Source organism: Panicum hallii, chromosome 6 (genome assembly GCF_002211085.1).
Source record: "Panicum hallii strain FIL2 chromosome 6, PHallii_v3.1, whole genome shotgun sequence".
In the NCBI taxonomy this organism is placed as follows: domain Eukaryota; kingdom Viridiplantae; phylum Streptophyta; class Magnoliopsida; order Poales; family Poaceae; genus Panicum; species Panicum hallii.
The window spans coordinates 34907781-34923507 of NC_038047.1; the positions used below are offsets into that span (position 1 = coordinate 34907781).

The 15727-nt window shown below is 43.1% G+C and overlaps 1 protein-coding gene across 1 annotated transcript; it reads right to left on the reverse strand.

Moving 5' to 3' along the window:
* Positions 1–358: 358 nt before the first annotated feature.
* LOC112896433 lies at positions 359–3849 on the reverse strand. Its single transcript, XM_025964399.1, has one exon. It carries the CDS (start codon positions 3840–3842, stop codon positions 2586–2588), a length of 1257 nt encoding a protein of 418 aa, XP_025820184.1. The 5' UTR covers positions 3843–3849; the 3' UTR covers positions 359–2585.
* Between the last annotated feature and the right edge of the window lie 11878 nt (positions 3850–15727).

The following is a 15727-nucleotide window of genomic DNA, read 5'->3' on the forward strand; positions in this document are numbered from 1 at the left end:
CAAACCAGATCCCATCAAAAATATTTCACGCAATTGGTTCCATTTTGAGAATAGGCGGTATCAGGAAAGAGAAAGTAATGGACCTTTGATTTTATTGGTCATTTTACCTTAATAGTTTCAAGATTTTATAATCCAAAGAATCTCGGTTGTCGGGAGCATCTACTGGTAGGTGTGTTGAACCATGCTGGAGAACATAGCAATGGCTGCCAAGTATCAGCCGCCTGACAGCAGCAGGAACAAAGGAGACCTGCCTCCTCATCTGTAAAGGTCGCTAATGGTTTTCCTGAGACATAATGCTAGATTGCTAGTGACTCGGGCGAGAAGAAGCGTTTCCTGCATTTCTGTTGACGCTGAGATCAGACAAGAAGGCCCATCTCTTTACTAGAATCCAATGTGATGCAACTACAAGCTTCCATTCATCAAGATCGAGCCAGCTGGGAACAATCCTTGACTCGGCGAGAACTACAGCTCACCCTCTGCATTACAATTCACAACTCTTATGTTCATTCCTCTACGAACCATATCAGTCTGTGATTTCCTATGCCGCCTTTGTAGCTTCTGAATTTGTTAATCATTTTCTTTCCATTTCCATCTCTTGGCTTCTGCTTTCCTGCAGCAAACAGAAGATCTAGCCCACCTGACTATATGACTCAAACAATGCTTATGGATCTCAAAGCTAAATGCAAAGGGCATCAAGTAATGATCAGCACAACTGATGGAGTATCTTACTAATGGAGTAATGCATGATTAGAGTGGATCATTGTAAAATTCTTTCAGTTTTAACTTTGCCTACTCATATATATAACAATTAACAAAAGCAATAAGTGGATTCAAGGCACATCAATAATGATTCAATACAGAAAATCAGAGGAAAAATTTTAGACATTATCTCCTTATCCAAGAAAAAAATAAAACAACCTAAATCTTTATATTGTGATCCTAGTAATTCATATTTATCATGAATGCTTCCAGCCTGTGAGAATATATATAGGAAACAAAATTGCAAATTAAATATTAGTTTCAACTATGGACCTTGCTCACCTTGGGTAAAATGAAATGGTACGCAAGGGAACACTTGCATTTTCCTTTTCCAGAATAAATTAGAATGCTTGAATAAATAAAAGGACATCATAAGACAAATATTCAATCAATAGGTACATAAAACAATGTTTCAATACTCGAAACAAATATTTCGCTAAAGCCTGAAAAAAAATTCATCTCAAAATGGTTGGAACAATTTTCTAAATTTTCAGGTGATGACGTTGTCCACAGTCAGAACTCAGGAGTTAATAAATAGACTAAAAGTCTTGAACCACAAGTATTTGCAGCACAGTGCTATAAGAAAAGTACTATACAAAGCAAACGAAATTAAGAGAGTTCCTTCGATGCAGCTGGCAAACATTAGGTTCCATGTACTATAATTTTCACAAAACATGATATGTAAAGGCTTCTCACTATGAATGCATTAGATTTAAGAAAACCAAACTTCATGCTAATACAATTTACTAACAACTCGATGCACTCAGGAGCTAATATAATGTCATAGCACATAATTAAATTGATATGAGACCATTAATATCTAAACATATATCTTGCAAGCTACATATCGACATAAAAACTAAAGTGTATGCTCAAAATCTTTCTCCCATAGGCTCTGATTTGAAACCAGAAATCATTCTGGTCACATATACACCATCTTCAAAGCGTACAACTAAGGCCCCGTTTGGCATAGCTTATGCCAAAACGGCTTCACCAGTGAAGCTGAAGCCGGTGAAGGTAGAAAACCTGGCTTCGCCTAGTTTCTAGTTCATTTTAGCACAAGCTTATGAAACAGCATCATGCTACAGTGTCTCGATTTGCGTGAAACAGGTGAAGCTGAAGCTAAAATCTGAATTCTAGTTTCAGTAAGATCCATTGTTGATTTTTCATAACTTAAGAAATATTTTATGCCGAAAGAAAACACACATTTGCAGTGATATTACCAGGACTAAAGAAAATACAGGCAATATAATCTTGCACATATTCAAAAGCTGTCAAAGCATATTGGGGGTTGAGCCTCAAATGCAGTGTGCATGGAAGTATTTGCTCAAAGGATTATAATTGTCTTGTGGTTCCATCGACATAATATCATTTTTACCTAGGGCTGGTTACAAAGGATAGTAGCCAGAGGGTGTAAGAAATCTGCACAGTATAAACATTGCATTCTATTCTGGAATTAATTCTTAAACTCTTATACTATATTCCGTTACTGTTTCTCCTGTCACACAAACATTAATCAACAGCAGGGCCTGGTGCTTTCCAGAGACTATGCAGAAACAAGGTAATTGTTCTAATATGCGAGAATAAATAGTGCTATTGGTGCACTGTAAGGTAAGTGAACGAACTACTAACGCTAGACAAAAACTTGGTATGACATTAATATTACTCTACAATTTATTTAAGAACAATTGCCACCATTAAATGAAACAAAATAGATGTCAATAACTCAATATAAGAGTACAATAAAATGAGTACTTAGCAACTGTAGTTTTCGCCTTCCTCCAAGGTTACCATAACCAGTTCCACACTTAACAAGCACCTCCAAGTCAAGGGCCCAAATTGTTACCTACTAAAGAAGAAGGCCACGCCATGATGTATGGATGCATGTGGCCATCAGTTTTACCAAAAAAGAGCTTTTCCAGATTCCTAGTTTCCAGGCAGAAGGATAAGTACCAACAAGGTAAAGTTGCATCTCTGAATGTCTCATAAGTCGACATGTATACAATTCCATCCAGAATGGCGAACACTTTGAGCTCTTCATGTTCCTCCCTTGAGCCCTTGGTCGCCCGAAGAACCTCTCTATCCAACCGGATCATACTTTCAAGCATCCACCTGTCAACACCGTCAGCATCTGCTCTTCGGAACCAAATAAACAGTGTGAATTCTATTGCGGCAACAATGCAGAGCTTCCCATCCTTGGTATCCCCAATCATGTAAAGGTGGCTTTGCCCCTTCAAATCCTCCGGCAGATCGATGAAGGAGAATTGCAGCGCCGCGGTGTCCAGAAGCACGATGTAGGCATGCCAGGAGTGCGACCAGCACAGGAACCCATTCACCTGCGTGCCCGCGAGAAGCCAGTACTTGCCGCTCGCCGGCTGCGCCGGCGCAGGCTCCGACCAGGGGAGAATTTGCCACTTCCTGGTGGCCGACGAGTAGACGGTGGCGCGAACCCGCGACTTGTCGTGGCAGGAGTAGACCACGCGGAACGATGACCTGTCGGGCGCCTCGTCGTCGGAGGAAAGCAAGAAGTAACGCATAGGGATGAACTTGCCGCGGTGGCCTTTGGAGATGTCGTCAGGCGGCATCGGGAGGAGATCCAGGGCCTGGGTGAGGGGGTTGTAGGAGCCGATCTGCTTGGATTCCCAGTTAACGAGGAGGATACAGCCGCCGCGGCACTCGCTTATGTGCCACCCGGGGAAGACGTCGTCGTCGCAGGGGACGCGGGTGAGGAAGACATCGATGCCGCGGATGGCGGCGGCGTGGTCCGGGTCGGAGCGGCGGCGGATGGGCATGAAGGAGTGCATTTCGGTGCCATTGGCGCTGACGAAGAAGCCGAGGAGAGGGGGCGGGTGAAGCGCGCGGAAGCGGCGGCGGAAGGCGGGGGAGGAGCAGACGGCGGCGAGGAAGGCGCGGCAGGTGAGGGCGGCGCGGACGAGGGAAGGGAGGGACGGCAGGCGGAGGAAGATCTCGCGAAGGAGGTCATCGGAGAGGGCGCGTATGGTGGTGGGGGCGGGCAGTGCTTGGGGTTCCGCCGGCGGCGGCAGCGGCGGTGGCTGGGAACGCGAGGGGCTCCCGGATGCCATTGTTACCTGACGGAGTCTGGAGAGCGGAGGAAGGACGAGGGGCTCCCGGATGGGTTTCAATTTCAGGGCGGCCGTCTGGTGGGCTGGGCCGAGCTAGAAGGTTAGAGCAGGGCGATTCCAACTTCGAAGGTTCTAGTAATTTGTTATTGTTTTTTAAAGTTAGAGATAAGACTTTCTAGCATCAAAATTGTCGCACCCTAAAATATTTAATTTTCAAATATAAATATCTTTTAAAATATATTTATTCTTTAGAATTTTTTAAAAAAATTTCAGAATTTTTCGGACAAATATTCTCATTTTTCTATAGCTAAATTCATTTATTGGAATGTTCTCAAAATCTTTTTCATGGGCTCCACGTATTTTATTTGGACTCATCTAGAATTTTTTTCCCAAAATTTTTCAGATCCTCAGGATATATTTTTCATGGTTTAAAATATCTATCTAGACTTTTCTAGCCTTTTCCTTTTCTTCTCACGATGGATTCAACTCGTTTTTGCCCAATCCAACCTAAATCGTAGAACCGTGTTGTTGAGCTCGACCACCATTTTGATCTCGTCATCTTTCGAGTTCCGCCATAAAAAAAATAGATTTCCTTCCCGAAGTTTAATTTCTCATTGTACTCGGACCGATCCTTTTATATCACCATCCTCTTTTTTCCTCTTTTCATTGGACACCCTTAGATGCCCCATTCGAGTTCTCTATTCTCTAATCTTCCTCCCCGATCAATACATGCTCAAAACAGTGCCCCGTGGCTCATTTTCAATGTTTTTCCAACAATGTTCCATCATGTCACATCCAGCGACTGGCACCATTGCTCTAAACCCTAGACTCAACCCAATCTCCTAAAGTAGTCCAGCCTTTTTGCCTACCTCTTTACCCTTATCTCCGCGATCCGAATTCTTTCCATCAGCCTGAATCAATCTCAGCCCAACTGAGCGCCCTTCGTTTTCCTCTCACTTCCTTGCCACGGTGGCTAGCCAATCGCTTCTCTATCTCTCTTGGTCCGTACTCTCAAACATCCCATTCACCTTCTACCAGCCCGACCTCATCGTAAGACCATATACCGTGTGCAGGCCGAGCTAGATGTTCGTCTCATACCATTTTGGTTTCATTCGACATTGGATGGCTCATGTTGTTGTCCTCGGCAATCTGCGCCGTATAAGAAATTTCAGCAGGCTCGATCCATCTTTCTATTTTCTATTCCGTGCGCTCGAACAAACCGTTCAGCTCTAGCCAACCCGCTTTTCTTTTCAGCTCTCATCCGAACCATTTTAGTCCAGCCCATCTGCACCAGTTGAATCTGCTCCGGTCTGGTCCTCTGCGGCTTGCCAGCACAAAAGGCTGATGGACCCAACCACTCGACCGACGCACAGCAACAGCCGGATCGAGTCCGGGTGCTGCACACCGCAGCAGCTGGTGGCCCGCACATCCAGGCCTCGCGCACCACTATAAATCGCAGGGCCATACCTCTCCTCGCCCCTCCTGCAGCCGCGCCCCCTCCACCTCATGAAGGCCTAAGCCCCGAGCGCCCTTCCTTTTAGCCGCGCCCTTCTGCTCGCCCCGTTGCACGCAGGCTGCTGCCGCATGAGCGCCGCACAGCAATCGAGCGCACCCAGCCTCCACGCGCCCCGTGCTCCCTCTGCTTTGCCCCTCCCTCACAACCTCCTGCTGTTCCTCGGCTCCCGCACAGCCCGCCGCCGCCGCCGTCGTGGCCATCTGCACCCCATGTCCTGCGTGGGAAACAAAGGGACGAGCCCTTCGCTGTCGCCCTCGCCCTCCCCCATCGCCCCCTGCTGCCTGTAGTCGTGCCGCCCCTTGACTTCTCATGCGTCGCCACCTCCCCTGCATCTACCCAACGCCGCCTGCCACCTACAATGCCCCCTCCCTCGAGCACACGCCACCACCAGGAAACTGCATGTTCTGTGCAGTGCGCCGCCGCCCTTCCCATCAAGATTCCGGCCACCACGGTGCTCCGCCGCTGCGGGTAAGCCATCAAATCGGACCCCCTACCTCTCCTCTTTCGTTTCCTCCACGCGCCGAGCTCTCCCGTGCGCCGAAACGCCGCCAATCTAAGCAGCCAGTGCTACCGGCCACCATGGGAACTGTTCCCAAGCTTTTTGCATCTAAGCCCCCCAAAAAAACTGTGTAATAAATCTATTTTTCTTTGTGTCTTGTGAAACCTGCAGAAAATCCTCTAGATCTATTGCATCTTTTCAACCCAGCCCCACCCTGATCTTGTACCGATCTAACCCTAAACCCCTAAACTTTCACCTTTTTGTGAGCACAATTTTCTGTATGTTGCAAATCTTTTCTGCTAGCCCTTCAAATCTATAGTTAATCACGACAAGGTCCCTGCAACCTTGTTTCTTTTGTAGATTACGCGTTTTAGATCTGTTTTCGTATGTTCTTGTTGCGTTAGTCTTGTTTTAGCCTAAGCTATCATTTAATAGTGTTGTTGTATCGTAGTCCCTATTTTAAAATTAAATATAGATTTAATTAGATTAATATTCTCTCATGTAGTTTTTTAAATAAAATCCAATTAAGTCTTTACCTCGGCTTTTATAATTAATATTAACTTGGTTAATACAATCTTAAATATATTTTCAGTCATAATTTGTTAGTTCAACATGAATCATAAAGTTATGCGTTTAGATGCTCTCACCCGTTTCTTTTCTAATTAATTATTTAATTAGTGTAATTTATACATAGACAATCACAAATAAAATTTGAGTAAGTTCTACTTCGTCTTTATAAATATAAATATAAATATAATATGATTTAATCATAATCCAAGATATTCCTTTGAAATGTTCTTCCCATTTATTTTCTAATTAAAATAAATGAAGCTTATAGTTCCTTTATTTTATTTTATAATGCAAACCTTCCGATAGCTGTTTCTTTTCGATCGTAGCTCCATTTTCCGCATTTCTTGCGCTCTCATAAACGTAGCAACGAGCCCTATCCCTTATTATGCTCTTTTAAAGCTTTCTTTTTGTTTGGTGCATCTGTTCTTAGTTGTTCTTCTTTGTTTGTTTGTTGTGCTTGTGCCCGATGCTCGTGTGATGTTAGAAGGAGCGCAATCCAAGAGCTTTGAAGATTAAGAGTTATAAGAACAAGAGTTGAAGACTTTGAACAACTATTCTTTGGAAGAAAGGCAAGTGTTTCTTGATCATGCTTCGGTCCCAATAATCATAATAAATATAACTTTCTTTTATGCATGCATGTGTCTTAATCTGATGGATCCTAATTAAGGATATGCCTAGTCTTTATGATCATTCTTTGCTAACTTGGGCTTTACCTTTCTGTTAGGTAGCTACTGCTTAGTTGCTATAACTGGTTCCGGTTTGGGAATAATTTATAACCATGATGACAACAATGATGATGCTACACCTGTTTTATCCATGTTCATCCTCTTTGTGTAGTTAATTACATGATCATATGTTTAAACGGAACATAGAGAACCACCGAAGAAAACAGTACAACCACAATACTATATGGCTCTGGTCTTGGCTACTTAATTAGAAACACTAGCTTATGACAATGTTACCGAAAGGGCAAAAGGGGTTGCATCGTCGGGGTATAGCTTGGTTTTCTTAAGTTAGGGAATCTTTGTAAAGACCTCGTAGTTAATCCCTTACCACTTACCTTGGAAGTGTTTAAGAGGCTAGCTACCTCGGGCATGTTGGGAGACATAAATTGTGGGTAAAGTGTACAACCTCTATAGAGTGAAAACTGATGCATCAGTCGTGCTCACGGTTAAGAGCGGCTTGGACCCTCACATGATTAATGAACTTGAAGATGAATAAAATTATGGACCATGTTTATGGTTCTGGTTATGCTTATTTATATCCGAAATTTGACCAACTAAAATTGTTTATCACAGTAAGCCAGTCACCCTTTCCTTGCTTTTGGCCTTCATGTCATATAATTCCCAACACTTACTGAGTACTGACCATAAGTGTACTCATGCTTGTTATAATTGCTGCTCAGAAGAGAAAGTTGATGTGAAATCTCTCGAGGATGATGCTGAGTTCTAGGCCTACATAACCCCGATCGATTGCCTATGAAGTTTAAAGCCTTCGTTTCCAGAATAAGCTATATAACTTTGATAATCTTTATAGTCTTTTAGTTCTCTTTTCGTGATACTGTTGTTGATTATTCACTAATGAAGTCACTATATGTATGAAACTTGATCCTAGCATATGTATAGTTATGCATTCGGTTTTGTCCTTAAAACCGGGTGTGACGGAGGTGGTATCGGAGCTGTATCGACCGTAGGACGACAACCTAGATAGCAGTAGTCGTTTTCTAAGATCTGTTCCGATATAAAAGCCATATTTTACCATATCCTTGACCCGCATGTTGTTTATTTCTCATCCTTCTTCAATTATCTCATCCTTGATGATGCTTCTCTCTGACCCCCTTATCTTGGCTTATTTATCACCTCCTTTTGATTGCTTTTACCTCCAACTTTGTTGTCCACTTGTCCCCTCATCGACATTGGTTACCTTTGTATTCATTAATTTCATTTCACCTCCTTCGTGATTTCCAAGTATGGTAACTTTGGAACTCCTCTTGTCTTCCATTCCTAGACTGTCCGTACCATATGCCCTATGGCGTGCTAAAGCCCTCACGAAGAATGGAAGTAACAGTCTACTACAAGAAATCAAGCCAGAGCAACCGAAGACTACATTGGACTCACCGGTGTTACACTCAAGAAGTCAATGTTCTGCCAGATAACTGAGAGAGATGCTTATGCTGAAGCTTTAGGATATGACCCATACTTAGGAGGTTTTTCTTTTCAGTTATAAAATGTTAGTTTTGGTTGTTTGATAGTTTGTTTTGGTGTGCTTGTAATGCTTGTTGTTTTGTCCCTATTTGCTTAGACCCCTTGTTTTTCTTGTTGATGTATTGTGGGACTTGTGCCTGCAGTGACATCATTTTGTCCCTTAGTTATCTCTTCAATCCCTTCTGCTTGATCCAATTGAAAGCAAGTGAAGAAGATACAAATCCAAATTCTCTCTTTTCTAGATATCTGTCTTGTTATCTTATTGTCTCCTTGATGAAATCTCTTTGCCCTATCTCTCCTTTTTGTCACCAGTCCTTGCGAATCTCGGGATGAGATTCTATTTAAGGGGTAGTTCTGTCACACCCTAAAATATTTAATTTTAGAATGTGAATATCTTATAAATATGTTCATTCAACTTTAGAGTTTTCGAGAATTTTTATAGAGTTTTTCTGGCAAATATTTTCATTTTCCTATAGCTAAATCCATTTATTGGAATGTTCTCAAATCTTTTTTATGGGCTTTGAGTATTTTATTTGGACTCATTGTGTCCCAGAATTTTTTTTCGAAATTTTTCGGATCCTCAGGATATGCTTTTGTGGTTTGAAATATTTATCTAGACTTTTCTAGATTTGTTTTAAGCTAGAAAATATATTCCTGAAAATGAAATCATTTTTATTTTCTTCTCAAGATGGATTCAACTTGTTTTTGGCCCAATCCAACCTAAATCGTAGATCCGTGTTGTCGAGGTCGACCACCACTTTGATCTCGTCGTCTTTCGAGTTCCACCATAAAAAAATAGAGTTCCTTCCTGAAATTCAATTTCTCATCGTATGTGATATCTAGGTAGTTAGACAACTAGATCCTAAGTTTGGGTATATAATATGTAAGCATGTTATAGTGTATACAAGTTGTACAAAGCAATAAGGGTATATTTGTAAATCATGAGTTTTATAAATTCTTATGTGCAAGTGTGTGAAAATGTTCTTAAGTGTCAAATTTCAGATGGTTATAGAAAAGAAAAGAGCAAAAGTCAAATAAAACCTAAGAGAAATAGATTTTGAAAGAAACTAAGGGCCTATGTGTAGTTAACACAAACATAAGGGACTTACATGTGAAATGGTAAAAAGATAAAAGTAAAACTTAGTTTTACCTAAGGACTAAAGTGTAAAAAGAGTTAGTAATGATTACTACAGGAAATCTTGCAAAAAGACCCTAAGCATTAAAGCATTTTGTTTGAAGTACAAGACAAAGTTTATAATTTGAATTGTGCTCTAAAGTTTAAAATACAATTATATTCTTTGAGATTTTGAACTTGAACCTTAAAGCAGTCTTGTAGGATTTGAAATTCTCTACAACTTTGCTTTAGACACTTTTCTCATTAGGCTTTTGTATCAACGGGAATTCTTCCTTTACAGAGGAGTCCCCGGAAGTTTCTAGATTTGCAAATCAGTCCTTCTGACCCTGTCTGCCTTCTTCCTCCTCTGACCGCGCCGCTTCCCCCTTCTGCTCTGCTCCTGTCGCCGCCGTCCACCGCCGGCACAGCTTCCCGAGCTCCACCTCCTGCTGGCATATCCTCCCACGCGTCATCCTCTCCCGGTCTCGACTGCTTTCCTCTCTCTTCCTGGCCTCACGCGCGCGCGCCACGGCAACCCGAGGCCTCCGCCGGCCGCCACCTCCTGGTCACCGTGGACAGGCCACCCCGGTGCCTTAACCCCCTCTCTCTCGCGCGCAGCAGCACCACATCAACACTTACGTTCTGTTCTGCTACTCCCAGCGTCCAATTTCCAGTACTCAAGCTGTATTCCGCCGCCGCCGTCATCTTCCACTCCGGCCGCGCACGGCACGCCCGTGGGCAGTCCACACCGGACCTCCTCCGCCCCAACCAACACCTACACAAGCTTTCCCGTCATCCACTGGTGCTCCTCGCCCATTCGTGGCACTCCAACTTCCACTGAAACCTCGTCGCCGACGATCACCATCCGCCGCCGCCCTCGGCCTCACCGTGGGCAGCACCACTCACGCAGTCCCGAGCCCCCACAACCCCATAAACAGCACCACATCATCACCCTGAAGCTGTACGACCCATCCATTGACCCTCTGGTGCATCACAGTGCCTTCCCGACGCTCGCCGGCGTTCTTCCTCGCCGCCGCCGCATCGGTCTCCGTCGAATTCCCTCGATCCAGCATGATTTCATCCAATTGATGGCACGTACACGTTCCCCACGACTCACTGGTGCTCGTGCGCAGGTTACTTGCCGACATTCGCCACCGGAGCTCCGCCGTCGACGGTGACCCCTCCGCCGTCACCTCGGGCTCAAGTCGAACCCCACTGTTCCGGCCATCCCCGTCCACGACACGTAGCGCAACGAGACCACAGTAAGCTCCTGACCCTATTCCTGCACTTGGACCTCGCCGCCGGTGACCGCCGTCGCCGGAACACGGCCGCCCCGCCTTACTCTGTCTCGGTTCCAAGTCCAAGGGCTTCGGGTTAGAAGAAATAGAACTTCAGGGGGTTTTGTGCAAAAGAATAGACTCAGAGGAATAGTGCCGAGGGACCTCCTTATGTAAATTTGGTTGCCAACTTAGAAATACTATATCTCTTCAAGGAAAAATCATAAAATAGTAAACTAAATTTTGTTAGAATCTTTAGACCAAGATCTGCAACTTTGCTTTAAAGGTCGACTTCGGTTTTTGAATGTTTAATGATCTAATTTAAATATCAAAGTTAGTTGCTTGTAGGCTTAAGAAATACATAGTAATTCATAGAAAATTGATAAATTAGTAAAACCAGTTCTGATAATTTTCTTTTAACATGTAGAATTGAAGAAAAATAATTAGCCTTGTACTCTAGTCATATTTTCTTATTGTATAGATTTTGTTAGAAATAATGTGTAGTTTGCATAATATAATTAATAAACACCCTTACATATGTTCAAAAATCATGAAAAATATGTTAATGTTCTGTTTGGAATTATTGCAACATATTATTAAATTTTCAACTAATAATTAGATGTTAATTAAATTAGATATAATATATTTGGTTTATAAGATAATAGTAACTTAAAGTTCATATAAATTGTGAGGTCAATATGTAAAGCTTTTTAAATATAAATGTTAAAAACCACCCCACTTGTTGCTCCATGCTACTAATTAGTTAATTAGTGTAATCAACCCCGTTGTCTAATGGAGTTGAATAAAACAACTAATATTCGATAAATGACTGCCCAGTGCAGGGTAGATAACTTATCATCGTAATGTAATTTTTCTTAAGATTAGATTGCAACTTTATCGTGAACTGACCTACCAATGTATGCATCCATTAAACTTCATTTTGCATATCATATAGACTCGACCACTCTCGCTGACGGGGACTATCAGCTGATTCCGGATCAAGAAGGAGGTTATTCTGAAGACTCCAGGAATCTCGTCGCGGATTTCTCTGAAGCCCCGAACCAAGGTTCGGAAGAAAATAGTTTGACTAACCCCAACCCTACCAACGAAGGCAAGCCCCGGACATAACCCCTACTTCATTACACTGCAACCTATACTATTTACGTATATCTCTATGCATTAAGTTCTTAGGAATTGTTTGGAAACTTTAGTTGCATAACTCCAGGTACCTATGTATTGAACACTAGAACTTGAGTCCGAATAGCTGCTCTGCTTAGAGGACCGGTAGAAGTCGAGTGATTTCCCGTCACTCGCGCGATATAGGAATTGTGATGTTTACATTCCTGTTATCATTATAAGGATGACGGACGGGAGTTTTATGAGGTATCATGGTCAAGATGATACCCCGTCTGTTTTGATGAATTTGATAAGGTCGCAGTGTGTGGTAGCGGTGGTTAAGCGTTTGAAAGTACTAGCCACATGCCGTGAAATATGGTAAGCGGTAAGCCTAGTAACCGATCGGCCCGAGGAGTGGACATACCCCCCACAACATGTATTTGCTTCTTTTGGTTACTTTGTTCGACGTGTAGGCATATGTGTTGCTGGGCAACCAGGAGTACGGGGTTTGTAGTCGCGCTACAGACGTACTTCCTGCACTTTGGATGTGCATATGACCTGCAGTCGCTTGTGGTGGCCCTGATCCACGAGTCGGAATGAAAGGCAAATGGTTGCTTCGGAACGACCCTGTGGCGTTCCAAGCGTGTGTGTTAGGTTTACCTTGCAAGGGTTGAATCTCGATTCAGAATCGTCCGCCTCTCACGATGTATGAGACTGCTTATTCCCTTTACCACATAGAGTAACAAGAGTAATTATGTGATTATCTAAGATGATGTTTGAATAAAGATTCTACCATGTTTGACTAGTTGTAGGTGCTTACCTAGAATGGTTAATCAACTAGAACCTGAAAGTTAAAAGTTGAAAGTAAGGATCTACCCTTTGTTGCTTTTCAGCTGAAAACCCTACCCAAAGCTAAAAGCCATCATGAGTCTAGTTATGGGCTAAGGTATACCCAATTCCGGGTAAGTCTTGCTGAGTATTAGTATACTCAGCCTTGCTTTTGTTGATTTAATTCAGGTAATCCTTCTGATGAGCCAGCATTCATTATACCGTGGCCCTGCCCTTTGCCTGATGGTTGGTCCGTGGAATGGGATCCGTCCCCGGCCAACACCGAATCCGCCGAGTGATATTATGCCAGGGCTAGCATAATATCTGTAAAGACGACGTGTATAATGGCTACACTTTTCAAATTCCGCTGCTTTGACTAAAAACTAAAACCTGTCTTGTAATAATCTCTCCTCTGTGGGAGCTAATGATGTTTTGTACATTGTTGTAATGTAACTGCCTGTGGTGTAAGATATTTTGGCATTGTATCTCTGGACTCACCTTCGTGTGAGGTACCTTGTTGGATCCTGAGTTCGGTGGTTTATCGGGACGTTACCCGACAGACCAATGGTTTTATACCGTTTGAAGTACGAGGTAGCCCTTCGGTGAAGACTCGCGTACTTGAGTCGGTATAATTCAGGTTGGTTCTGCCACATCGTACTCGGACCGATCCTTTATATCACCATCCTCTTCTTTCCCTCTTTCTCATCCGACACCCTTATATGCTCCATTTGAGTTCCCCATTCTCTAATCTTCCTCCCCGATCAATTCATGCTCGAAACGGTGCCATACTGTGCCCTGATATCATGATATTCTTGTCATTAAGAAAAATGCACACATAAGATCAGAATGCTTCCAAAAGTTCACCTCCTCAAAAGCCCCCCACCAGAAAATTTTAAATGGCTGCCTCGGCATACTTGAATTCCATAGAGGCTGATCGATGCTTCTTGTTCTTCTAGCAAAATAAGTAGGTAAACATAAGCCACGGCAATTTTTTAAGACACTACGGTCCACCAAATAGAATGAAGTTGGATAGGAGAGAACTGGGACATTATATAGCTGAATGCTCATTCATACTAATTCCAGGCCCATATTCATATATACCTTAAGTGACGAGCTGTCATGATTGAGTTGAACTGGCCACAACGTATAGTTTAATCTTGGACACCAACTACTTCATGTAAACATTGATATTTCCAATGTTTACACTGCAAAATAGTCACTAATTAAGCAACCGTGCTTTATAAGTTGTAGAAATAGGAATGGAATGGAAGCATTCAGAGGCTGGGTGACCTTTTAGCACGCACGAATAGCGGAATCCCTCCGAAGTACATCACCAATGAAGGGGTTAAGATTATTGCTGGTGCTCAGCAGTGTTGTTCCGGCGAGGTCACCCTCAAGTGCCTGACCATGATGTTGGAGTTCCAGGTGAACGTCAGGTTGTACTGCTAGCTACTCTGCAAGCTGATGCCCCGGCCTTCACGCTATCCACATGGCAATCCTTGGAGTAAACAGCCTGGAGATGAAAGAACAGAACAGACACGGGTGATATTGCTCCTAATTGGTGGATGTACATTCAACGAGGCTCAAGCCAATCTCAAATCAAACGGCGGGTATGGCATAAGCTCACCTTGGATCAGGCTGCACAACGACCTCTGTACGATGATATGGCGAGCCCCAATCCTGCAGGAACACAAACAAGCAGCCAAGCACACTGTTAGTTTGGCCATATCGTTAGTCAAAAGTCGGCGTCCGGTGCACCGGTTACATTCTTCTTTTGGTGGAGGTGTGGTGCTGGGGCTATAGCTTTTCCTCGCACGTCGACTGCACCACCTCAACCTTGTGGAAGTAGAGTCACTGGCTACGCTGGCCATGCCCCCAGTTAAGGGCTCTCCGGCACAACGATGCTCCTAAAAATCCGAGAATTAAATTGCAAGGCAAATTGCACACAGCAAATCGTCTGGCTAGACAAGAACAGGCGGAGAAGTAATGCATGTGATTATGTGAGTAGACAGTCACAACACCAAATCAGAATTGCCTTGGCAGCCAAAAACTGTCAAGGAAAGTACCAAAACCGCCAAGGAAATGATCCTTGGCGCCCAGCTGCCAAGCAAAATCCGTCAAGAATACAGAGCCAGGGAAATTCAATTCCTTGGCTGCTGGACGTCAAGGATCATTTCCTTGACGGTTTGGTCGCCAAGTAAAGTAGGCCAACGTTGAAATTGCAAATGCGCCAATAAATTGTTACAACCGCCAAAGATATAACTTTTCTTGGCAGCCCTCGACAGCCAAGGACACAACTTTCCTTGACAGCCAAGGAAAGTTATTTACTTGGCAGACCTCAACTTCCAAGGAAATGCATGCAGCTAACAAAAAAAATATTGATATATATAGCTAACAGATACAGAATATGATTTGCATCCATAGCTCATCCTAGTTATATCCATCAAGCATTCAATCCATCACTGGTTCCACTGATCAAGGCTACCAACAATTTGTCATTATTCTTCCAAAAATGTTACAGGAACCAAATATGGAACAGAAAATAAATGCATTGTAGTTGATAATGAAGTCAATTTACTGAGCAGAAAATATTCATAGGTCCTCCAATAGCAAACATAGTGCAGTTGTTACAATCAGCTCGTTTGGAAAACTATTGAAACAGTCTAATATGACTTGAGCTAGTAAACACTTAACACAAAGGTAAACAAATCTTTCACCATTGCATACAAAGGGAATAAGCCAACTACAAATGCAGGTTGCA